The sequence below is a fragment of the Raphanus sativus genome, chromosome 1 (genome assembly GCF_000801105.2).
Source record: "Raphanus sativus cultivar WK10039 chromosome 1, ASM80110v3, whole genome shotgun sequence".
Taxonomy (NCBI): domain Eukaryota; kingdom Viridiplantae; phylum Streptophyta; class Magnoliopsida; order Brassicales; family Brassicaceae; genus Raphanus; species Raphanus sativus.
The window spans coordinates 14,486,017-14,512,801 of record NC_079511.1 but is presented as its reverse complement, the minus strand read 5'-3'; the positions used below and the strand labels follow the sequence as shown (position 1 = coordinate 14,512,801).

At 33.6% G+C, this 26,785-nt stretch overlaps 4 protein-coding genes and 1 long non-coding RNA gene across 6 annotated transcripts; 3 read left to right on the top strand and 2 right to left on the bottom strand.

Moving 5' to 3' along the window:
• Positions 1–358: 358 nt before the first annotated feature.
• On the bottom strand, positions 359–1,597 carry LOC108851805 (probable WRKY transcription factor 62). Its single transcript, XM_018625277.2, has 3 exons — positions 1,236–1,597; positions 1,023–1,145; positions 359–939 (listed from the first exon to the last, which is right to left on the bottom strand). Exons 1-3 carry the CDS (start codon positions 1,577–1,579, stop codon positions 561–563), a joined length of 846 nt encoding a protein of 281 aa, XP_018480779.2. The 5' UTR covers positions 1,580–1,597; the 3' UTR covers positions 359–560.
• A 15,183-nt stretch (positions 1,598–16,780) lies between these two features.
• On the bottom strand, positions 16,781–17,361 carry LOC130495122 (uncharacterized). Its single transcript, XR_008934397.1, has 3 exons — positions 17,295–17,361; positions 17,067–17,176; positions 16,781–16,960 (listed from the first exon to the last, which is right to left on the bottom strand). It is a non-coding gene; the product is annotated as an uncharacterized LOC130495122 (long non-coding RNA).
• Positions 17,362–19,677: 2,316 nt separating this feature from the next.
• Positions 19,678–21,261, top strand: LOC130497043 (pentatricopeptide repeat-containing protein At1g11710, mitochondrial-like). The gene is made up of 4 exons (XM_056989900.1): positions 19,678–19,745; positions 19,799–20,287; positions 20,720–20,792; positions 20,845–21,261. The coding sequence occupies exons 1-4, from the start codon at positions 19,678–19,680 to the stop codon at positions 21,259–21,261; spliced, it is 1,047 nt and encodes a 348-aa protein (XP_056845880.1).
• A 437-nt stretch (positions 21,262–21,698) lies between these two features.
• Positions 21,699–24,727, top strand: LOC108851767 (probable polyamine transporter At1g31820). 2 transcript variants are annotated; one of them, XM_018625244.2, is made up of 4 exons: positions 21,699–22,040; positions 22,343–22,409; positions 22,489–23,020; positions 23,140–24,727. In XM_018625244.2, the coding sequence occupies exon 4, from the start codon at positions 23,163–23,165 to the stop codon at positions 24,582–24,584; it is 1,422 nt and encodes a 473-aa protein (XP_018480746.1). In that variant the 5' UTR covers positions 21,699–22,040; positions 22,343–22,409; positions 22,489–23,020; positions 23,140–23,162; the 3' UTR covers positions 24,585–24,727. The 2 variants fall into 2 exon arrangements, with proteins under 2 accessions (XP_018480746.1, XP_018480738.1); XM_018625236.2 differs by having other exon boundaries at positions 21,702–22,040; positions 23,145–24,727.
• A 255-nt stretch (positions 24,728–24,982) lies between these two features.
• On the top strand, positions 24,983–26,412 carry LOC108847539 (probable ribosomal protein S11, mitochondrial). Its single transcript, XM_018620838.2, has 2 exons — positions 24,983–25,165; positions 25,351–26,412. The coding sequence occupies exons 1-2, from the start codon at positions 25,054–25,056 to the stop codon at positions 26,226–26,228; spliced, it is 990 nt and encodes a 329-aa protein (XP_018476340.1). The 5' UTR covers positions 24,983–25,053; the 3' UTR covers positions 26,229–26,412.
• The last annotated feature ends 373 nt before the right edge of the window (positions 26,413–26,785 follow it).

Here is a 26,785-nt window from a genome sequence, read left to right as displayed (position 1 = left end):
AGTCGCAAGTTCATTGACCTGACCAACAAATTCTTGTTTCACCACTTTTTGACCCTCGTGTTGGACTGTCTACGGTTGATCGGATTAGCATGAGCGGTCTCCGAGAGATTTTATTTATGAGAATAATAATATTGATATGTATAACTTTCTTTTTCTAAGTATAAAATTAGTAACAGTAGGTACACTGTAGGATTGTATGAGGAAATTAGTAGAATAAATCAACCAAGTGTGGCTAGCTTTATACAGCGTTCACCCTCTTTTGATTGCCTTCATAGTGTGACTAGAAACTTTACACGACAATTTGTTAATATAAGATCAACCCCCTTATGAACAAAAAAAGGGAAAAAAGCTGGCAACATTCCAAACAGTGTTGATGTGTTAATATTAAACTCGAAACAAAAGTTTAAAGTAGAGGTAGACAAGTTTATGAGATGCAAACACACCCCAAAAAAAGGTAACAGTAGGTATGGTATACTATAGGATTTTATGAGGAAACAAATAACTAAAGAAGCTTTAGATGTCTGATGATGATAGCGACGGGAAGGGTATATTATATATGGTCAAGATAAGTCACTTGATGTGCGAGCAGGGTTAAACCCGAAAGCCTCCACCGCGCAGGCAACCTCGGAGGACATATACTCAGATGGGGACGACCACTCTTCTGCTTTCTCAGAGGGCATCGTCATTTGTTCAACTTTGAGTTGAATTATCTGATTCTGATGTTGATGGGTAGAGGAATCTGGGTGATCAAATCGAATCATGTGTGAATCTTGGGAATCTGAGGTGTCAATGGGGAAAGTTTCAAAGGCTTGATGAAGCTGACATGTGTGGCGGCCGAAGTAAGTGGTTGAGTACAATGGAGGGTTGTTTTGGATCATTTGAACCTGCTTCTTTGCTTCGCATTTCTGGTCCACTGTGTACGCACACTTGTAGTAACTCCTGATATTTCATCACTTTTTGTGTGTGTTACTTATATTAACACCATCAACTATATATTTAAATTATGTGAATGATAGTTATACCTTTGGTGATCCGATTCTTTGATTTGCTTTTGTCCGTATTTCCTCCAAAGAAAGCCGTCGTGGTAGATCGGGTTTGGGGATTCATGTCTGCGGTAATCTGAGCTCTCCACCATTGATGTCTTTCTACAGCCACCAGATGAGCATCATTTCATTCAACCATTCTTGAACATTTCAATTGACTAAATAGGTTAGATATTTATATTTTATATATACCTTCCCCTCTTGTGAAGTGGTTTCCTGCTGCTCTCAAGAACATGTGAAGAGTCTTGGGGAGATGAGTTATTGGATTGATCAACATCTTGGTTATGATCATTCGTATCGATCAAAATGGAGAGAGAATCCGTGAAACAATGGAGGACGGACTTGGCCAGATCCTCCCTTTCCATGGACAAATCTGACTCGGCGTGGTGGTCCATGATTAGCCGGAGCTGGTTGGCACACTCATGGCCGTGAAGCAGGTTCTCCATGACCTTTTGCTGGGAAGACTTCATCGTTCTCTGTCTTTTGTCCAAGTCGAGATTATTAACTAGGAGATAAGATGTAATGTGCCTCTTCATATGTATATTGATGAGGTTGTTGATGGGAAGTTTCGTATATATTTATTAATTATCGTTTTTATTACTCCCTCAGTTTTATATTAAGTGTCGTTGCAAATAAAATTTTTCGTTGCAAATATATATTGTTTTAATATTTTTATTCAAAATTTATTAACGTTATTCTAATGTACTTTTTATTGGTTAAAATACGAATAGTTGTATGGGTAATGGTGTTTTTATATAAAAATATACTCCCTCTGTTTTTTAAAGATCCATGTTCTAGGAAAAAAATTTGTTTTAAAAAGATACATTTTTTATTTTTTCAATGTATTATTTAATGAAAATCTGTTAACTTCAAAAAAATTAGTTGTGTTTATTGGATTTTTATTGGTTAAAGGTTATGGAAAATTGTTATTCACAAAAATCAATGCATTTTTAATGTGATTTCTTAATTTATGTGAAAAGTCTAAAATATGTATCTTTAAAAAAATAGAGGAGTAGAAAACTAAGGGGGGGTTATTGGGAGATGAATTTTCATGAATTTTGGAAATTTTGAGATTCTTTTGTTATTGGTTCTTGGATTTCGTAAATCTTAATAGAATCCATTGTTATTGGTTTAAGAATTTTCAAAATCCATTCAAATCCATTGTTATTCAAAAAGTTTTGTTATTATAGATTCTCTAATTCTAACTAAATCTATTGTTATTGGGACATGAATTCTATTCATTTTTATTCATGAGACTCAACTTTCAAAATATCATATGTATCCATGTGATTTTCAAAATCCATGTGCAACTTTTACCAAATTATGTCCAAATCTATAATTCATTACATTTTGTATACCATTACACTTTTTGAAAACATAATTTATATTTATAATGTTTATCATTTTCAATATATAATTAAATTTATATATAAAAACTTTAAATAAAAAGTTTATAATAGTTTGGAAAATCATTTTCAAATTTCAAAAAGAAAATTAGAAAAAACAAAATTTTTATAAAAATGTTAGAATTTGAAAACTATAATACGAAATATTTTTTTAAAAAAATATTTTTTATTATTCTTTATATATAACAAGTGTGTCTCTTTAATGAAACCTCTTTTGGTAATCCAAGTTAATGAAAAGCTAGACAAATCTAAGAAAATCATGATCAAATTCTATAAGTCAATGTATATACATTTTCACAATCCACATAACTTTTAAAATCAATCAACTCTTAAAATTCACAAATTCTATACAAATTCTTCTCCCAATAACCCCCCTAAATAGTATGTGCATAAATCTAAAATGACACTTAATATAAAACGTATAAAAGTATCTAACTAGGAATGTTTGAATTAATGTGTGGCCCTTGACGTTTAACCCCACGATATAAAAGACAAAAACAATGAGCATTGCTATGGACTTAACCTACAACTCTTTTAGTTACAACTAGAGCTTGATTCTTAAGTCCGAGCGGGTTTGGTTTTGACTTTTTATTTATAAATTATTTAGTGATATTTTTAAGAACGTATATATTATTTAAATATTTTTAAGTTCATATAAATTTTATCCAAACTCAGATGAATTTAAATCGAACACTATCCAATTTTTTTTTAATATTCGAACATAGTTTAGTTTTAAAATTCAAACATTTGATACTTGTAAAAATCAATCTATAATGTATACCTGAATGCTTATGTCTAACTGATTATATAAACAAATAAAATAATTTTGTTAACAGATTTGAATTGTTATAGTTAATACATAAAATAAATGTCGAAGTAGTTTGGAAGAGTGAAAAATGAATGTAAAATATGTAATAACAACTTAAATAAAAATAATAAATGAACTGGTTAAAAGAAGTAAAAAAAAATATGTAAGAATTCACTTAAAATTAGACAAATGTTATTTTGTAGTTCTGTTTTAATAAAATAGTAAACAATTATATACTCTCTCCATTTTTTAAGTTACATATTCTAGAGAGAAAAAATTGTTTTAAAAAGATCTATTTTTTACATTTTCAATGCATGTTTTATTATCTAATTACAAACTTCAAAAAACTTAACTGCATTTATTGAATTTTTATTGGTTTAAAATTATGGAAGAAAAATGAACACAAAAATTATGCAAAGTTAATGTGTTTTATTAAAATGTGTGAACAATCTGGAATATGTAACTTAAATAAACGGAGGGAGTACATATGTGTAAACTGATGACTGCTTGTTTTGTTCTAGACTTCTAGCCATCTAAATTATTTCACTGGATTTCCTTCTCTTTTCAGTAAAGTGGTTTTCATCTTCAAATAAAAACAGGAACACCCCTTACAAAATATGGTGTTAGGAAAACTAAAATATATTATTAACCACGTAATTATAATATTTTAAACACAAGAATGCATATATTTTATTTAAGCTTCTTCACAATTTAAACACACACAGACAAGAAAAAAAAAGAAGAATTAGGATTGATGATTATAAAATGAGTTAACCACAACATTGGTGAGAGTGAAGCAATGAATCTCTGACGATGCGAAAAGTCCAAAAGCATATGGCACGGCACCTGAGAAAATGGAACGCCTAATTAACGGGCGAAGAAAACGGAGGAGCCAATTTAAACGGCGTAAATGAGTCAGCTCTGTCAAAAGTGACGTGGGGTGCATGACCTCATCGTACCTTACGTAATGGAAGGTTGAATTATGGATGACAGATCGTGATAACGCATTAATCCTAATCTAATCTCCTCATTATTTTTGATTCCAACCGACATATACATTTGCCTCTATAATACTATTATAAAATTATTTTTTAGAAGCATACTACTCCAACCAATCTCCTTTTCTTCTTTTAAAATAAAGATTAGGATAAAACCTATATTTTACGCATGATGAATTTTATGATAAATATTTAAAATATATAATATTGACAAATAATGTCAAGTTAGTAATAACTCGGTTTTATTAGAGGTAAACATGTCGGTTTAACTATATGTTTAGGTTTTGTTCAAAGAAAAAAAAACTATGGGTTTAGGTTCGGTTTGGTTTATTAAGGTCTAAGAAACCTGTAACCAAAGTCAATTCAAATTAGTTTGGTTTGATTTGTGTTCGGTTTTATTTCGGTTTGGATTGTGTTCGATTCAGTTTTAATTTAGTTTGGATTGTGTTTGGTTCGTTTTAATTTGGTTTTGTCTGTGTTTGTTTAATTCAAAATTGATTTTTCTAGTATTGTTTTAGTTACAAAATATAATTTATAAGAATATAAACAAATCATCATTTGACACTAAGACATTATTTTCTTCATTAATATTAGTATACATTTTTAGTGGAACCTTCGAATAATTCAGATATTGATAAACTAATTGCATGATTTTAAATTTTAATTATCTTATATCTTTTTCGCTTATTCACCAATCTTTCTAGTTAATACAAACATTCCTTTTACTAAAATTTTTGAAAATTATATACTACATATATCAATTGCACGTATCATATTGTGCAATATTTTATATTTACTACTTATTTTCACATGCTGTTAAATGTGAAAATTTAATACAATAATATATTACGCATAAGGCGCAAATCTTAACTGCTAACAGCATCATATTGTGCAATATTTTATATTTACTAATTATTTTCTGTTTTTTCTACAAATTATGAAATTATAAAATAATATTTACTATTATGTAATAAATTTGTCTAAGCGGAATAATAGCAAGTGCAAAGGCGTGAATAATTATTTCTACATTAAGATTTTTTCCGGTCTGGCTAATATTGAAACTGTATGTACAACTCAGTTGTTATCCTGCTACATGGACTATAATAGACATAACTAGATTTTGACCCGCGCTTGAAAGCGCAGGTTTTTCTTTAGATTGTAAACAAAATTTCTGAATTAGTATTTTGGAATTGTTGTATATTTTTATGTTACAAAGTCATATTATATTATGTCGAAAAAGAGACTTTTATTTAAATTATATATTTTATGAATTAGTTTATTTAAGATTTTGTATGTATACTGTTATGTAACTTTCTTTTAAACATGAACATTTTATCAAACCCGTAAACTAATCGACCTGGAAATATAGGTGCGGTCTGGGTCCGGATTCAAAGCAAAGTACATATTCAATTTTTTTGGACCCGCAGATCTCTTTTCGAGTCAAGATCCTGCTCGAGACCTGATCGGGTACCTAGGTACCTGAAATATTTTTTGCATATTAGGTATATTTGGGTATTTTAGATATGTTATTGGTATTACAAATAATTTTTAAGTTTTGGGTTAAAGTTTTCGATTTTAGTTTCGGGTTTCGAGTAAAATGTTTTTTTCAAAACTGTTTTGGGTATTCGAAAAAAAAAATTGGGTATTTTTCGATTTTTCGGATCAGATTTCAGGTAAAAATTTGGATCTTTTGGTTTTTTAATATTTTTGGATTCTAATATTTTTTTGTGTTTTGGTATTTTGGGTTTTCCAGGTACTTCAAGTCTTTTTGGGTCCTAAATATCAAAACCAATCCGGACCCATTACGTACCCAAAAGTTACATGTATTTAATAGGTATTTGAATTATGGATTGATCCGGATCCGAAAGGAACAATCCGAAACTGAACCAAAAAATTCAAATACCTAGTTATGTCCAAATTTTTAGGACCCAAATTGAACCGATCCATACCCGATCCGAAGACCCATGGCCAGACCTACTATCTATTATTATATTTTGTGTGCATTTTATAAAAGAAATATACATTTGTTGAACTGATGATATTTAAGATTTATTTGGCAAATCTTGACTAATTTAAAAGTATAAATTGGTAAGTTTTAATTTTTTTTTAAACTTAGCTTGAATAAAAAATTTGATTATAAATACTTTTTATAAAAATAACTTAAAGTAAAATTTATTATTTTGTTTTTAACAGATTTTTTATTAAATTCTTTTTAATAAATATTTGGAACTATATAATATAAGATGACATAGTATAATATGACCAGATGATATATGCTAACTTTAAAATGAGTTTCAAAATCTGTTAAAGTTAATCTGATAAATAGAATATCTACAGTCTTGTTATGGTGAATTGCGTTGGTTTATATTAGTTTTATACCAACAATATTCGATACAAACGTTTTATAGAAACATTCGTAATATAAAGAATGGTCTATACTTCCAGGTTATATGTCGAAGGTTTATACTTCCAGGTTATATGTCGAAGCTTATATGGTTCAAAAAAAAAATGGTTTACACAAAACGTACATATTTAATAAGTTATATGTCGAAGGTTTTGATTATAGCATCTAAAGTCAATAAATGGTAATAGGTTTTATTTAAATGTGGGAGGATTTTATTTAGTTGCTACAAAGAGGGATAGTTACAATATTTAGTCATATTATATAGACCAAAAAAGTGAAAAGGTGTAACAACCTTGCATAAGTAGATTTTTTAAGAATGTTTCTCTTTTAATAGTATAGATCTATGAGATGATTCTGAATTGTCGGCTATTGTGTAAAGTATAAGTATACTGAAGTCAATGTCCAGCTATACGTGTGTGGTGGAAATAAAAAAAAAGCACGATGAGTTTGGGAAGTGACTTACATTTTTAGCGGCGTTAAATGTCTTTGCGTGCGCTGGCTTGATACCGTTCCTAAGGGAAGTGTGAAAAATCAGCACCCTCGTTGCCATCCAAAAAAGGCCTGAGTTTGAACAACAAAATATGAAACATGTATGAACCCTAATGTTGAAATGATTCAAAAAGAGAAAACATGTAAAATGACTTACCACCAAAACAGAGTTAAGGGTTCCGCCAGAGAGTGAATAGAATCAGGCGATAAGGGTTTCGCCGGAGAGTCGATGAGAGTGAGTAGTAAAAGGTGATATATGGTGTTTTTGACACCAATGTATATATGTTTTCTAACCAGTTTTCAATGTTTTATCGAGTTATTCTAATCCTTTTTGAGTCATTTCAGGTCTGGAGTAGGCTAAAGAGCTAAAGGGTGGTGCATGAAGAAAGGTGCAAGAATTGGAGTTTTTCCCGCAGAACAACCTGGCGGAACAGTCAGACGGTTGATCTCGAAGAGCAATCATGCAGAGCAACCAGGCAGACTGTTCCTAATATTTATGGAAGTTTCCATATCTTTTGAAGATTTGCCCTAATCATTTTCCCTCTCTCTCTCTGAAGTCGACGGCGCCTCCATTATAAAGCGCATCTATCCTTTATTTTATTACTTACGCTCTTTTTGAGACAAAAAACCCTAGACTTGTTTGGCGATTTGTACTTTGTACGGGAGACGGCTCCCCTTCTCATCGAAGATCATCCTGAACCCTATTGTTTTCCTTTGAGATTTATGCAGTATCATTCAGTCATTATGTTTATGCTTTCTTGTTCTATGTCTAAGTAGTCGTTGAAGTTGATCTAGGGTGCTAGAGTGTAGATCGTGACTAAACACAAATAGGCTGTTGCTTAGATTGCCTTCAACCATACAGAGTTTAATGCTTATGTTAATCTGATCACTTAGCATATGATCTTAGGTTGAACCTGTGTATCAAAAGTGTAATAGATTGCTAGATCTTGTATGTTTTAGCATTGTATCCCTAGCCATGCGACAATAGATGTTAGGGTGCATTGTGAGCAGATCAGACTTGTTCGTTAAGGTTCATCATCTGTCTCAGACCAAGCGACATCTTAGGCGCTGAGACTGATCGGTGAAAGAGGCAGCTACACGACAGTGTGTTGTTCTAACCTTGAGATCTGAATAGTTGTTTGGTCGCGGTCATCTCACTCGAAGCACAACCCTGGATCAGCCTCTCTTTTTAATCTGAATTTTATTGCAATCAATTGTTTATTTGCTCGTCACCAATCATTGAAACCATGATTCGTTTTGGCTAAGTTGAAAACTAATAAAATTAAAGTGTAGACTGGTACTCTGGATTGAATCTAAAGTACTATAATCAACACTGTTTGCTTGCAGTAGGAAAGACACAGTTCTAGTGTATCAAAAGGTGATAGAGGTCTTGCCGGAAAGTAGAGGCGATTGATATGAAAGGATGATCATTCCAGTGATTATTTGTTGGGACAAATGAGAGAACAAGTTATAGAAGATTTTAGGAAACCATGGTTACGATTGTAAAAATCACATGAGAGAGATTGGAAGGATGAGGTTGCGGAGAAAATAAGGAAAGAGAGAGATGGAGGAGATAATTATCGTGATGATATTTTTCATTTCATCTCTTGCTTCACTCGTAATGATGAAAACTAAGGAAAAATTAATTGTATTTCATATCTCATGTATCGAACTAGTGTGTAGGGGTACTTTAGTCATAAAAACACGTCGTATGTTAAGGCTAAAAATCCATCTTAGCAAATATGCTGGTTATATTTGTATATACACTGCAATTACTCCATATACATTCCATAACTTATTTCCTTTTAGTGTGTAGGCATCTATATTTTGACCATTATGTTTGAAATTTTCTCGACAGTTTTTTTTTTGCTAAAATTGAATTTTTCAAGAATTCTTATACCATGTCGATCTCTAACATTTAACCAGATAATGACACAAACTGAAATATCAGATTTTAGTTTTATTTATTAAACAACTGAGGAAAAGGACATTTATTTGCATCAATCTGCTTCCTCACTATATTTTACTTCGTCGTCATGTAAGACTATAATCAACCAAATTCAAATGAAACAAGATTAACAGAAAATAAATCAACCTGATTTCCTTGTATTTTATTTAGTTCAGAAATAGAGCTCACATAGACAATCCACTGAAAACATATCCTAACATTATTTCCAACTACAACATTAATAAAAAACTTACTGGCATCATCAAATACTTTCTCTAAAAGAGTCATATCATCAAATTAATCAGCTTTCCTCCTATAATCAGCTTCTCCCAATATCAGTGGGTGCGTCCAAGCTAACTAAAAACGTTCGAGTCAATGGCTATATGGAATCAGAGCCAACACACCAGAAGTGGGTTATGTAGCAGAATTTGTTTTTCCTAAGATGAGTTTATAATGTTGCTGTCTTTTTTTTTGGGTCAAAATAATGTTGCAGTCTATGATAGTTATTTAACCAGCTAACGTTTTCTCAGAAAAAGTTATTCTTAATTGGATCATAACCACACGCACATATGACATGTCTATCGACACTGATGAATAAGTTGAAATATGTTTTTATTGATTGAATAAGTTTGAAAACATGGAAGACTAAACCAAAGGTTTTTTTGTGGCAAAAAAAGAGAAACCAAGCTTGAGAGTAAGCAGGAGGGTCTTCATTTATCCAACTTGAGCATCTATGCCTTGCGTGTCTTTTTGAGTGCATAAGCTATATAGCCTCTAAATATCTCTGGAATTTTGACTGTCAATCTCCAGATAGTTCAGCTTCTCCTCATGTAAAATTAGACCAAAAATCATTATTTTTTGAAACTTATTGACAACTTGTGAAAAAACTTATATTTTGTAAAGCTTTAAGCTTTTTCGTTTCAGCTTTACGCTCAGCATGAATCCGGAAAGGAACACCTTGCTTTTGGTACACATTTTTTTGAGAGAGGTCTTGATCAATATTGGTAACAGTTGTTGCAAACGGATGATTGGCATAACCGATCTGTCTATATCAGGATCAACATCATGTGGTATTGAGTCCCCTCCCATCATAATGCACTTTGGCAAGCATAATAACATAACAACTTTTGTTTATTTGCTCTGGTGCAAAGGCTTGCCTAGTCTGCAAGAACCAAATAAAATTTACTCAACATATATGATTGATAAACATTATCACAGACAAAAAGGTCAAAGAAGGAAGCGAAACCTCAAATAAGAGTTCAAATGACACGTTTGATATGAGCACCAACATGACCTTTTCTTTTGTTGTTGATAAACTAAAGCTGCTCATTGGAGAAATTTACAGGAAGTGCAGGCACTAGTTACAGAAACCAACCCCGACCAATGCAACTGTCAAGTGATGTCCTCCCTCCTACGCCACCAAGTATTTCCTTCTGCCACCACTAATGGCCGAAGTTGCGGCTATGTAAATTTTCTAGTTTTGCTGTTCTGCATATTACCCATCATCCTTCTACTTTTTATTCTCTCCCGCAGTAGCTAATATGCTTCATCTTATGGAACAAGCCAACCGGAGATAACATAGGCAGTTCTGCTTACAAGGTGGAGGAGTCAAATATATTTTCCGTGGAAGCATATTCGAGTTAGCTGGCCGGCGATTTTCCTTACGAGTCATAGCGGAGAAATCAATAACCAATTGAGACAATGAAAAAAAGACAACGACAGTCGTAACTCGAAGTCTCACCAAAATATAAAGAACTTGCTCTCTTTATTGCTCTTAGAAAATAAACTCAAAACTAAGAACTTCTCTCTAATCGTTATACCATTACCACAACTCGGTATGTGTATATATAGTAGAGTAGTTTTCCTTATCCCACAAGTAATAGATAACTCCTAATACTAATAGGTTTATATTTAAGCTTATCTTGTCCTTAACCGACTTGTTAATGATATCTTAAGCTACAAGCTATCAAAGCTTATCCAACATCCTCCTATTAGGATTTGTCTTCTTCTCAAGCGAAACCCTGTTTTATCATGGCGAAGAAACCATGAACCGATTGATCGAATGAAAAATATGATGACATCCTGTGTTTGTAAGGAAGGAATATGATTGATCTCGTGAAGCTGTGAGATTTGGCGAGGTCTTCATCTCTATTTATAGTCTCAGGAATTACGGATTTGAGATGAGGTTGAGAAAATGCGTTAAGGGAGAGACTTTATGAAGTGGATTCAATGAGGAATAAAGGCGCTATATACATAGGTTATGCAATCAATCGTGGAAGATAAGGCACGAATAAAATACAATACTAGAAAAGGGAGAAGATGTTAGTGGATCCTAAATTTTTAAAGTCTAGGCTGAGATTGGGCTTTGTTCCCCATTCAAACACAACAAAATACTCTTTGAGATAAAAACACATGTTGTTTTCTCCTGCACCTAATTGATGATATTGACATCATAGGGTGAGAGCTATTATATTTATCACTAGTGGTATTCCGGCGCTACGCGCCGGGTTTATATGTTTTATTCTTACATGAATTTGTAATTTTTTTTTTGAAGTTTTTCTTAGTTGAAGTGGATTGACAAAAATGAGTGTGACTAATTGATTCAATAAAAGTAAATTAAAAGCTGATAGTCATATGAGAGTTATTTTGTTGGAATGTAAACATAAAGTAAAATTTATGTTTAATTTAAAGAACATACTTGTATTGTTAAATATCATGTGGACAGTATGTAGAATGTGCCAACATCAATTCCACAAGAATATAAACAAAACTAGGTGATACCCGCGCCTTGCGCGGGGTGAATGAATTAAATAAAGATTATAATTTTTAATCTATAGATATTATAATGGTAAAAGTTTTAGGCACAAATATTACATATTATATAATAAAAATTGAAGGTCATTGTGCATGTAATAGAAAGTAAGCTTCGATTTTTTTTTGGTAGATGTAATTGAAATAAATTTTGTGAAAGTTTGTCTTCCTATAAGAGTAGTTTACAATTTGTGCAATTGTTTAGATTTTTTTTTAATTTTTTAAAAAACTTGTCTAGTAATGTTTCGCAAGTAAATCCCCAAAATTTGTGTGTGGTTCTTAATTATTAATGATAATTTAAATAGATTTATAGTAAATTAAAAATATTAACCGAAACCAAAAAGCTGATTGTGTATATCAATTTTCTATTTTTTCGATATTGTATAAATTACAGTTAAGTTTAAATTTTTCTTAATATCTATATTTCCTTAGAATAATGTTATTTAAATTTGCATATAAAACTTAAATTTAATATTGAATCGAATTTGGTTAAATTACGATCAGAAACTATCTTTTTGATTCATATGTAAATTGATGAACAATAACATTGTTAATCTATTTCTTTCATTTTAATCTCGACCAACTTTTTTTCTTTCTTTTTATCAAAGTGATAAACATTAGACCATCGTGATTACCGTAATGTATTTATGGTTAAGCTATCTAGAAATTAATTAAAATGATAATAAAAGATCTGATCATTTTAATCTGGTACATACCATCATTAGAATTTGTTTCTAAGTTTCTAGTCTTACTTAACAATGATGATACCAAATTATATAAAGACATTTATTGATTAACAATAACATTGTTAATCTATTAATATTTATTGAGATTTCTTAATCTCAAGGTCTTGTGACTTAAGTTAAGGGATTGCAATTTATTATAAATTTTGATTTTGAATTTTATGTACTTCGTAATATCAATTCATAATATTAAAAATATTAGTGACATGATTGACATTGTGATTCGCCTAAGCACATAAAATTGAATTAAAATATGCGCAATTAATGACATGATAATGATTTATACCGATGATGGCCATTATCATAATGACATGATCATGAATTGTAATGTATGATAGGAAACGGTAAATGTCTTTATTTCGGTCAAACATATTGAATTGCATACCAAGTTTAGTAATAAATTGATTGAGATAGAGTAAAAAACACTTAGAACATGTACTATATAGATCACTAACTTTTTATAATAACATATAAATTTATATACACATTTGTACTTTAGCTGGTTCTAGGATTTTTTTATTTTATTTTAAATCTAAACTGAAATAAATAAATTTTAAAATTATCGACCAAGTCAATTATTATTTTCAATTTAGTTTAGAATATTTGGAAACTGATATTAATTGGTTTTAGATTTATTTTTTATTTACTTAGTAAACATTAACTCAAGAATATATTAATAACTGACGTGGTTAATTCCACCTCGATTTGAAAAGAAAATGAATAGTCTATGCCAAAACTTTAATCCTAATAATCCATAACTTTTGTTTTAAATTTTAAATTTTTAAAAATTATTATAACTAAAAATAAACAAATAGAAAACAATATTGACTATCATATTTGAACATATTAAAGAATCTAATAATTTATATGGTCAAAATTTTTGCATGTTAGTATTAATATTGATTGCTTAGTTAAAAATATTGGGCTTAAATTAAGGGATTGCAAGGACTAAATTTAATATTGTCCAATTAGTTAAGAAACTATACCAATTATATCTGCTTATTCAATTTCTAAATATATTTTCAAATCATCATCAATTAAATTATATATGTATAGATGATAATTTGTACAGTTTCTTCTGGGTATCTTTGCATAAAAATATTAGTAAGTATAACTTTTTAAAATTTAGATATAGATAATGATCACTTACCAACTAAAAATCAGGATAGAATGTTTCATCTAATATCGAACGATAGGTCACAGGTTGAAGGCCAGAGAATTGGTTTGGGAGATCTTCACAGTTTCAAACCCTGGTGGTAGGAAAAAAAAACAATCTTGTAAGGGTGGTTGGTTGTCCGGTAAGAACCGTATGAGGGGGTCAAAGAGAAATTAAAAAGAAGTTTGGAACATTTTTGGATGAAGAAAGATTCAAACTGGTGCACCAGTTCCTTTTAATTGAAAGCATGGATCTTATCGCCCTAATAAAATGTGAGCATCAGATACAAAACAAATTACAATATCGATATTTTATGAAACTATATACAAAGAACAACTTACTTTATCATCCACGAAAACTATTTCTATGGTCTCTTCACCAAAAGATGTGTACTGCTTCCAGAGTCTAATGAATTTCACTCTTATCGAACAATATATTTATAGTGAGAAATATAAATTACACTGCTTTATTAAACGGAAAGTGTATAATGTGATTGAGAGATCAATTAGTTGTTACCATATTAGGCTGATTCCAATATTTAAGTTTCCTACATATTTAAATTTATCAATTTGCTTCAATATTGCATTAATTACATTATTTCAAAGATTAAATTTATGCAGCAAGTATTACACGACTTTTGTCAATATAATGTGAATTCAAACAAAGAAAAATCAATCATAATTGCCAAAGATAAATGCAGAGATATTATAGGAAACATGTTATTTAAAATATAGGAAATTCCTGTATAAAATTAATCAGAAAGATGAAATATAAGAAACTGATAGAAAACAAATTTAAATCAATTGTTACTGGCAAGTGAATACAAATCTAACATTATTTTGATTCAGTCGTGAGAGTAAATGCGATTGATCATCCCCTTTTTATTATAGAAACATAAATCGTAAAATATAGATATATATTATATGATTTGTTCATGAAATATAACCAATATTTGTTAGCTGACACAATTACACGTCATCTCCTTCAGATAACAAATAAATTTGTTTATTTAACCCCCGAACTTATATAAAAATACTGTTATAAATAATGCATAATATAGTGGTGGTCAACGACTATGTTATATAGAAAAAGACTTCCACCATTATGTTCACGAAAACGATTTTGATATATAAAAACTATTGCAGATTTAAGGTGATCATATATTTCCTTTCCAATAGCGTACAAAATTGATTAATCACTACTCTTATATTTATGGGAAGTTACTAAAAAATAAATAAATACTATTTACTAAGGATTTTTTATAGAATAAATCAATGCATGAATTAGTTTATATCGTTAATATGGGACATATGTATAGGGTTTAGACTGATGTTATTTTAGATTCAAACACGTAGTCAATACACATAGTGTATAAAATAATTTTAGATTCAAAAATATACACATAATAATATTAAATTATTTTGAATATAAAATTCATTTTGAATAAAAAAATTAGACCAATACGTAACCATTTATATTCATTTTAAATAAAAAAATTAGAACAACATGTAACCATCTATATTCATGTTGAATAAAAAATTAGACCAATATGTGATGTGATACATATATATGTGATGTCATATAAATGATTATAACTTTATAGATGTGATACGTATATATGTGTATATATGTGATATGAATGTTGACAAAATTAAAGTAATTTAAGGGACTATACAAATGTTTAGTTAAATAATAATGTTTTGATCAATGGCATGTTATGTAATTGAATAGGTGAGAGGGCTTGTGGATTTGCCACATAAGAAATGTCACACTTGTAATAAATACATGAATTAAAGGTTTTTTTTAAAAGTGGTCTCCTCAAATAATAGAAAGGGGATTATTGTAGTAGCAGAGGTCACAATATAACATACATCATTAGGTTAGAAGATATATTATATGGCTTGAGACCAAATAAAGCGTCAATAATAAATTGACATACTCCTTTGATATCAATTATAATATTTGCGTTTGCTTAAAACTATTTGAATGATTAATACGAAGTTAAATATAGTATGTAGGTGGGATTTGGCAATAAGTGAAACATATACTTTCCATATCAGACACAATGACGTTTTTCCAATTAATACATATGAATAATACACTTATTTTGATTTCGTATAGGTTAGTAGTAGATTAATATCAGTTTTAGTTTGGGATATATCAATGGCACACTTTGTAATTATTCTAGTAATTTAAGGTTTCTATTAAATTAGGGATGAGAGTGAATGTGGGAGTGACACCTAGGAAATGGCAATGTGTAAATAACACATCAAGCAAAGGTTATTTTTTATGAGTGCTCCTAAAATAATATATAGGGGATACAAAGTAAACCATTCCATAACGATTTTATCAAATAAATAAATAGAATGAATATATTCCATTTTTTTCTACTGCATTTCATTCATCTTATTACATTCCTCTATATTCCATTTATTTATTTTTTATTTACCATAAGCTCTGGAATTCTCTTTCAAGTAAAAGTCTGAATTATGTGTAATTACATATTTTATCATCACAAGCAAATAAAAATACAAAATTATCTGTTCAGGGAAAACAATCCCAAACCTTCTGACCATATGGGTGTTCCTTGATATCAAATACAAAAATCACATCTGGCCTGTATAAGATCTTCTTGAATCATATGGTCATTGTAAAAAATGTTTTTTGTTTATGAGCAGAAAATATAATCTTCATATCTCTAATTGCGAAAGTGATTTATACTTGCCTCAGACACTCCGTAAGCTGGCTGCTGAAACAACTGTTTGCACAATGCAGTCTGCTCTTCTACAGACCCAACTTCAAGGGAATAGATCATCATATTAAAAACACGATTCTAGCAAGGAAGGGGAGGAAGAAGTTCCATTCTCTAATGCCCACTTGGCTGAGATTCTCGTAGTTATGTGTTAGTGCTGTTTGGGTTTTTAAAAACTCTCCTAGAAAATCTTCTGATGTTTTTATCTTTTTTTTTCTGGTATTATATGATTTATTAACTTTAACCTTTTGTACATGTACAAAACAATGCTTCATTTTTAGGATAATTCACTTATAAAAAAAAGTGATTTACATTTTTCGGAAAGCTGGTAACCAGAATGATTTTTCGAGAAAGCTGCTAAACTCATGAATGCTGATTCTCCATCTTCATCAACGTCAGCTTCTGCAAGAAGTGATTCTATAGAGCGTTAAACTCGTTTATTGCAAAGGTGGAAACTTGATTAAACAATAATTAAAAGCAAGGTGAATATAAGAAATATGAGATTGACCAATTTTGGTTCCCTCAGATGTTATAAACCTATCTCTGGCCATGTCAAAATTCCCGAAAGCTGTTCCTGACCTCTGCTCCCACTGATCAGAGTCATGCTGATCCAGTTGACTAATGTATAAAGTAAAGGCCACAAATTCAGCGTAGTTCACTAACCCATCGGTGTTGCTATCTATCTGCAAAGACAGATGTTTTTATTAACGTGGAAGCGTCAAGTGAGCAGACTTACTGCTTGAATAATCGCAGCTAATCTTGCATCTTTGAGCTTCCAAGGAAGATCTTTCGTAAGAGCCTGTGAAAAATGGTTAGTGAGTTTATGCACTACTGCCTTGAATTGCTTGTATTGCAAGTTTTGTTATCTTCTTACTTGTCTCGTATCCACAAGACTAATGGAATCCTTCTTGTCAATGGTATCAAACTGGTCTATGAGATCATCCAGCTCATCATCATCAATAGTCGTCTCCCGAACCTTTCAAAAACATACTTCGGTTGAGTTAAAACTCATATGAATATGAAACACATTCTTTGTTTCTTTTTGATTACCTTTGGAGCAATCTTCTTAAGCCGGCTAACTTTAGAAACTGACGTGTTGACAAGAACAAATATGTCTATTAAAATTTCTCTCCCATGCGTGTGCTGCTAAACGCCTAAGAAACCAAATCCAAAAGAACTGTAAACCTATAAACATAAACATTGGCTGTTAAGAATATACATAGTGCTTCACCTACTGTTAACCATGCTCATGGCTCCTATACAAACAACTTCTTCACAAAATCGTTGGCTCCCTTGTATATCGTTGGCCATGTGTTTGTTTCGAAGTCAGTTTTTGTTCTCATTACCTAGCTTTTTTTTCTACAACTCATTCAATATCACGTCTTGTCTTACCCCAAAAGGGTCTTCTTCCACAGAGCAGAATGTAAGTGATGACACCCATACTCCAGACATCTTCCACAGGCCTTCTGTGAGTCGTTGTCTGAATCTCAGCTGTCGAATCGCACCAATGGACCCTTGAATAATTGTTGACTGTTGGAAAGGGGTAAAACAAATATTAGTAAATCAGAGTGAATCTAAGCGTCGACAGGGTAAATCGAAAACAAAGGTTCTTACTTTCTCATCAATGAGCAACAGGTCAACACTCATTAGTTCCATGCCTTTGTTGACGACGTTTCTGGCCTTCCAAACCTCAGCAGATGAACCTCCGGAGCAGCGCCCGGTTGTCAAATCGGTAAAGAGAGTGTATGAAGACGCCATCGACTGCTTAAACAAACTATTTTCTGGATCTCGTTTGAGTTGTAGCGGGATATTTATAACCGAACCTTCAGCCGTTTACTGGGAGATGCGAAGAGGTAGACTGAATGGGATTGGATATAATTGGGGGAATGTGAAAAAAACTGAGCTCTGGAATTATCGTTATCAACTTGAATTGAGTAAACGTCGTCGTGTTTAGTAGTGACAGGTGTCCCAAAACGCCCCAAGCTTCCTGATGACGTGGAGGGCTGAGGTGCCAGAAAAGTCTATTTTATAGTAATAGATGTCGGCTTTTCATGCACTTAATTGTTGGCTTCTCCTGCACATAATTAATGACATATAATATACAATATATATATATTTAAAAAATAAAATTTACCAATATTATAAATTATATTTAATTATGTGCGGTGATAAATTTTTAAAAATTTAAATTATATTTAAAAATAAAATTTACCAATATTATATATATTTTATTATTTTACCAATAATTAATATAAATATCATTTAATTAAGCATAAAATTAAGATAAAATATTTTTTTTTATTTTAAACAATATTTAAGAATATATATTATATATTTAAAATTAGAATCTTAGATAATTTTTTTATCAATTTCTTTTGGTTAACTGTATTAATTCAACATGTACAAAATTACTAAAAATCATAAAAAAATTGTATATTTAAAAGAAACTAATGATATTAGGATTAAAAATGGAGAATTTTCAAAAATACCACTTTGAAGGTACCATTATTCATCTTTACCACCATTAAGTACACATTTTCAAAAGTACCTTATTTATTAAAATGTTAAAGACTTTTATATCTTTGTTTTTATATGCTTTTCAAAATTTTAATCCAAAATTCTAAATCTTAAACCCTCAATTCTAAACCCTAAACCCTAAATCTTCAACTCTAAACTCTAAACCCTAAACTATATACCCTAAATTCAATATCCTAAACCCTAAACCCTGAAACCTCAACTATAAACCCTAAATCCTCAACTCTAAACCCTAAACTTTATACCCTAAACCCTAAAACATCAAATCTAAACCCTAAAACATAAAATCTAAACCCTAAATCCTAAACGTTCAAATCTAAACCCTTCATTAAAAGTAGTGGTAAAAGTGGTTAGTGTAAACATGAAAAGTGGTACTATGAAAATGGTATTTTTGGCAATTTCTCATTAAAAATTTATATTTTTTTTTCAAAATGCAGAAAATTTTGAAAATTTTAGATAGTAAATTTTTTTATAATGTATCTATACTATTATTTACAAAGTGATTTTTTGCAACGGAGCTCTCACTTTAAAAGTGTTTATGTAATGTTTTATTTCTCTTGTATTTCAGTTAAAAGCCTTACAAGATGAAGAGGATGCTGCAAGAGAAAGGGCTTCACGGTTTCAGGATTATCGGAAAGCCGATATGGGGAGTGTTTTTCTTTTTGTAGAAATCCATATTAAGATGTGGTTTGTCCTCTGATGAAGAGGATGCTGCAAGAGAAACGGATATGTAGAGGAAGCTGTTAAGTTCCAGAGAGGAGGGATTAAACTTGCGGAAGATTTGGTTTGTTACAACACGCTCATGCACCATTTCGTAACGGAGAAGAAGATGGCTTGTGGTGAGCAGATTCTAGGGAGGATGTTGGTTCGCGGTTTGAGTGTTGATGCGATTACCTTTGGTACTTTGATCGATGGATACTTAAAGGAAGGGGAGGTGGAGAAATCTATGGTGGTATATGATGGTATGGTCAAGATGAAGAAGATGCCGAATCTTGTGATATACAACTCGACTGTGAATGGATTAAGCAAGAAAGGAATGAGTGGCGCGGCTGAAGGGATGGTGAACGCTATGGAAAGAAAGGACGCTGTGACTTACAACACGCCGCTGAACGAGTCTCTCAAAACCGGGGATCTAAGCAGCCCTGGGACAGGAACGGGTACAAGAAACGGGGACGGGAACGGGGACGGGAAACGGCAAACTTAAAATTTTTAGATACGAGTACGGCATAGAAACGGCAACCAAAATATAGGAAAATATATAAATATCTATAAGTTATGACATTTACAGTTTGAGAGTTCACCTTCTTAATCTGAAATCACAAAAAAAAATATGATACAACAAGTAAAATCAGCAACACAAGAAATCACATATATTCGTATACAGAAAACATATACAGAGAAAAAAATCAGAAAACTGTATTAATGAAATATAATTCAAACCCAATAAACTTCAAAACCTAAACATCAAAACACTAAAATCAGAAAGAAACAAGAACTTCTCACGTGTTGTTTATTGATAAACAACTTTCTTTAGTGCATCTTTTAACTTTTTTTAGAATTAATAGAATAAAACAATTAAAAATAAATATGGAATGGTTAAACATTTACATATCGTCACACCAAAAGTCAAACGGATACGTCTCCGTTCCAAGAGAAACGTTCCCGAGACGTCTCCGGTTTCAGACTAAACCCGTCCCCGGTTAGTCTTGCCGTCCCGGGTTCACGGCATATGTGTTGGGGACGTTTCCCAGGCGTTTCCGAGACGTCCCCGTCCCCTCGGCGAACCCGGTACGCGAGACGGCACCCAAGTGGCGTACCCGTGCAACCTAGCCGGGGATGTGGAAGAAGCTGCGAGGGTCTTATCCGAAATGCAGAAGCAGCAGGAGGAGGGTGAGGAACTGGTTAGCCTGGTGACTTACAACATCATGTTCAATCATCTGTGCAAGTTTGGGTGCTACGAGAAAGCGAAGGAGGTGTTGAAGAGTATGGTTGAGAGAGGTGTTGTTCCTGATTCTATAACGTATGGAACTCTGATTACATCGTTTAGTAAAAATAATCGCGGTGGAGAAGAGGTTGTTGAGCTACATGATTACATGGTTCTTAATGGAGTTCGACCTCATGAACAGATTTACAAATCTCTTGTTAGTCCTCTTCTAAAAGATCCATAGAGTGAAAGCCACAGAATGGTTTGCATTTCTACTGAATCGATCAGAGGGTTTCAAGTGGGGGAACCGGGGAAGTAAATTAGCTTTGTATTCATCGGATTCGTATCTTGTTCGTATAGGTGTACCCTTTGAAGATTCTAAATCAACGGTCAGTGTTGGGAAAAGAGGATGGCTTAGGCTTTGACGTCAACTTGTAAATAGGAAGGTTGTCTGACACATGGCGCATATGCAACGGCCAAGCTATATCTTTGTCACGAGCTATACATAAAGAAAGAAGAAGAAGAAAATCACATTTCACTAGACGACGTATGTATGATGATGTTCATTCTCAATGATATAAACTATAAGTTAAAATGAAGTTCTATTGCTACATGTCGTTATAACCTTAACATGATTTAAACATCTTTTCATGAGTATAATAATATGAACTAGCACATGGCTTATATCTCTCTTATATTTAATTATTATTTTAACAATATTTTAGAGAAGATGATTATCAGTGAATGAGAATGGCGTGGTGAGACAATGGAGGGGATGCTTTAAGAACAAACATTCTCTGTCTCTCTCTCTTCTCAGTATAAATCTCCTACCTGAACAAGAGTACACAGACAGAGACACTTTGCCTTCTTCTTCTTGTGTTTGTTTGGGCAGCCATGGAAATTTGTTGGCAGATACATAGACCAGCGAGTGTCAGGCCGGTGTTACATCAAAAGGGTCGGCTCAAGATCAATACTTGTATTGGACTTCTCCATCCTCGCCCCAAATCTTGCTCCTTTTCCAGTGTAAGTCACTCTTGACTTTCTTTCCCTGTCCTTAATACTCACTCTTAAATGAAGTGCACAGTGTTCTACCTTATTTTTAAAAGTGAGGTTGGAACTGAATTTTGACAGAATGTAGTGTTTTTTTATTCAACTTTGGTCCTAGTTTGGAGAAATGCAGAGATGACCATCTTTTAATTTAGACTATAATTAGTTTTCAGGTGTCCTTTTTTATCTAATGTTTTCTGGCTTAGAGATTGTGAAAAAGTGTGATTGAACAGTTTTGTATAATCGATTTCTAACCATCTGACATTTTTGGTTCCCAGCTTGCTTCGTTGGAAAGTCAATACAACTCAAATGGGTTTCTGCATCAGATCACTGCAAGAGCTGCAGGTTAATAATAATCAAGATTCGGTTCACATTGTTTGTTTTATTACTGATTCAGTTTTTTTCTTGCTTTATTTTACCAAAGATCTTTCAAGGAAGAAGCAAGGGAGAATGGCAGCTTCAGGGCCCAAAAGCTCAGCTCCAACAACTGTAGGAAGTTCTCAGAAAAGAACCCCAAAGAAGAAGAGCGTTGAGAAAGATAGCAATGCAACTTCTACAGTAACAAATGAGATTCTAAGGGTCAGTAAGTTGCCAGAAGCTAAAGCGGATGTGGAGAAACAAAGCTCTGTTGTTTTTAGTGAGAGGAATGTGTTAGTGTCTGACCATTTCCTTGCCTGAAAACAAAGCTGTGGTCGTGTCTCAATCACTTCAGAGGTTCCATCACCACCGTCTCAGTCGCTTGTTTACTCATCTTTCTCAAGGATTCGTCCTTCAATATTATTTTGTCACATGGGATAAGATATGGACAATCATAAAACAGAGGACCACACTTTCTTTTCTTTTAAAAGATATGAGGTCAATGAGAGTATGGTACTGTTTTGTTTTGTTTTCTCTTTAAAACGTCGCTCAATCTTTACAAATCTCGAGACAACAAACCCTTGATTATCTATCTCACGGTTAGTGCTTCTTCTTCACCTCTCACTAAAGGTTTTTTTTTCTCATTAAAAGGTTTAACTTCAACCTTGTGTCAAGGATAGTTTGTTCTAAGCGCTTTTCTTTGGTTTTCTTTGGTTAGTTCAGAAGTGAAGGATCATCGCCATGAAAGACTACAACAACAAGAACCATCCTTACGATGATGTTCCATCGCCTAAAGCAGCAACCAATTCGATTAAGAAAGTTTCCATGATACCACTCGTTTTCCTCATATTCTACGAAGTCTCAGGAGGTCCTTTTGGTGCTGAAGGCATCGTGAACGCAGCTGGACCATTACTAGCTCTTCTCGGGTTTATAATCTTCCCATTCATTTGGTGTATTCCAGAGGCACTCATCACTGCGGAGATGAGCACAATGTTCCCAGTTAACGGCGGTTTCGTGGTTTGGGTCTCCTCTGCTTTGAGACCCTTTTGGGGGTTTCAAGTAGGTTGGATGAAATGGCTTTGCGGAGTCATCGACAACGCTCTCTATCCTGTCCTCTTCCTCGACTATCTTAAATCAGCTATACCGGTTTTATCCACCGGTTTGCCTAGAGTCGCCTCCATCTTGTTATTGACTCTCTTGCTCACTTACCTAAACTACAGAGGTCTAACCATTGTCGGATGGACCGCGGTTCTAGTGGGAGTCTTTTCCATGCTTCCTTTCGCTGTAATGAGTCTCATTTCGATCCCAAACCTCCAGCCTTCGAGGTGGCTTGTAACGGATATAAGAGATGTGAACTGGAACTTGTATCTAAATACTCTTTTCTGGAACTTAAACTATTGGGATTCAGTTAGCACACTAGCCGGTGAAGTGGCGAACCCGAAGCAAACACTTCCCAAGGCTTTGTGTTACAGTGTGATCTTCATAACTCTTTCTAACTTCCTCCCTCTCTTGTCTGGAACCGGGGCTACACCTTTGAACCGCGAGCTATGGACTGACGGTTATTTAGCTGAAGTCGCAGGGACCATCGGTGGAGTATGGTTGAGAGCGTGGGTTCAAGTGGCTGCAGCTACGTCGAACATGGGAATGTTCGTAGCCGAGATGAGTAGCGACTCGTTTCAGCTTCTTGGAATGGCTGAGCTCGGTATGCTTCCCGAGGTTTTTGCAGAAAGGTCTCGTCACGGAACGCCTTTGTTAGGGATTGTGTGTTCGGCTTCAGGTGTTTTGCTCTTGTCTGGATTGAGTTTTCAGGAGATTGTGGCTGCGAAGAATATGCTTTACTGTGGTGGGATGGTTTTGGAGTTTGTGGCGTTTGTTAGGATGAGGGTGAAGTATCCGGCTGCGTCGAGGCCGTATAGGATACCTGTGGGAACCGTTGGTTTGATTTTGATATGTGTTCCTCCCGTTGTGCTGATAATTTTGGTTGTTGGTTTGTCGACACTTAAAGTGGCTGTGGTGAGCTTTGTGATGGTGATGGTTGGTCTCTTGATGAAACCTTGTTTGGATCATATGGATCGAAAGAGATGGGTTAAATTCTCAGTTAGTTGTGATTTGACTGAGTTTCAGAAGGAGAGTCGAGAAGTGGAAGAGTCTTTATTACGTTAGGTCAAAGTAATCTGTATTGTTTTCTGTTCAAATGGGTTGTAATATTTCGTTTGTTATTCGTGAAGGACCTGCAGATGTGTGTAAATTATAATATGCTTGCAGTTACGGTTTGTAACAGTTATTTTGGTTCGGGTTATTCGGTTTTTGATTTGGTTCAATTAACACAAAATTACACCGAATTGAATCGAACGAAAATCTGGTTCGATTCAACAGTTTGGTTAATGGAAATTTTACTGAAGATTTTGGTTTCGGTCGGTTTAAACTCGATTAAATTTTTTTAATGACATTTCAGTAGTTAATTCGATTAGTTAGATCATTGTGGAAATAGATCAATGAGTTAGAGAGGCCCATATAAAATGAAAAGCCCAATAAAAGCTCATTTTCAGATCTACTGAGGGCTGAGGGGATCGGAACTTCCGAAAAAAAAACCCTAAACCCCCACCCACTAGATTTGCGAGTAAGAGGAAAAATGAATGGTGTTTCTCGTCATCTTCGAGCTTCTCCACTTCCTTCGTTGATCCGAAGCTACGGTGGAATCAAGTCGGTCTGTCGATTTTCGTCTCAATCAGATGGCTTCTCTGGTTCGTCCTTTCCCCATCCTTATCTCTTGTCGATTTTGATTTGTTCATTTCTGAGACATAGAACCATGTTTGGATCCGTAAGAAGTTTTCTGAGATCTTGATTAGCGAAAAAATGTGTAATCTTGATTAGGAATCTGAATCCATAAAACATTAGTTTCTGTAATGATTGATTGGTACTTGAACAGGTGGGAGAGAGCAAGGACCAGTTACTGGAAACTCCGAGAACAAGTCCGCCCCACCGGATCCTAATGCTTCACCCTCCAAAACCTTCAGTGAAATAAAAGCAGGCTTACTAAACTCCGGAGGAGGAGGAAAGGGCACCTCCTCCACCTTCAGTAGTTTCAGTGAACTGAGATCAGGCCTTTTAAACAGAGCAGGAGACGGCGGCTACCCGTCTCCTAACGCTCCTCCCACCTTCAAGAATCCCTTTAGATCACGCTTACCAAACACCTTACCTTCTCAGTCCGGTGAAGAAGAAGGCTTACCAAGCACCGGAGGAAGCGGCTTCTCTTCTGCACCCGCACCCAGCTACCAAAGCTTCACTCAGTCCAACCTTTTCAAGGACAACTTCCGGACCGGTGGGATTTCCAAAGACCTGGACTTTGTCAGGGGAGTGATAGAGGAGGATGAAGGACGTAGAGTCGCCACAGGGGGGCTCTTCTCTCACTTCCATCGCCCCAACCTTGAGACCAACGCTGACATCATTCACATCAAGCTGCTGAGGAACAACACTTTCGTCACGGTTACGGACTCCAAAGGGAACGTCAAGTGCAAGGCTACGTCGGGTAGTGTGCCTGACCTGAAAGGTGGGAGGAAGATGACGAGTTACACGGCTGATGCTACCGCTGAGAACATTGGGAGGAGAGTTAAGGCTATGGGTCTGAAGTCTGTGGTGGTGAAGGTGAATGGGTTTACGCATTTCAAGAAGAAGAGAAACGCAATTGTGGCGTTTAGGAGCGGTTACTCCAATTCAAGGAATGATCAGAATCCTATTGTCTACATCGAGGACACTACTAGGAAAGCTCATAATGGTTGCAGATTGCCAAGGAAACGTCGGGTGTGAGAAAAAAAAAAGGGAAAACGTGTTTGCAGATTTGCTTTTGTTCTTCTATGGTCACTATAGAAACCATTTGTTTTTGCTAATCTTCTCTTTGTTTGGTTATTACTTTTAAATCCTGATGGAAATCGGGTTTGAATTAAATCGACTGCTTAATAAACCGGAAATTGAAAAACCGGATCACTCAATATTCTGTCCGGTCTGAATCTATTCGAGTGTGTGACAGTAAAACTCAAAACATAACTGGATTCAACAAGGTTCAGTGATGAGTGGAATGCAAAGAAGACATGTTAAAAGTCCTTGCACACTTCTACAACTTTTCTAGTCATCCACATTGATTAATAAATCAAGAAGCAGAACTAGCTCCACGCTGCAACGTGCAGCCAAAAACTTACACAACCGTGCTTGCAGAAAATGGTCAAACTCCTCAGTAACTCAGCTTTGGCAAAATATTTTAAATCTCTGATGACGCCCAGTAAGTTTCAGTGGAGTCTTGGTATGGTTTTCTGGTACGATAATTCATTGTGAGGAATTTTATTCGGCTATTAATTATGTTGTGTTGG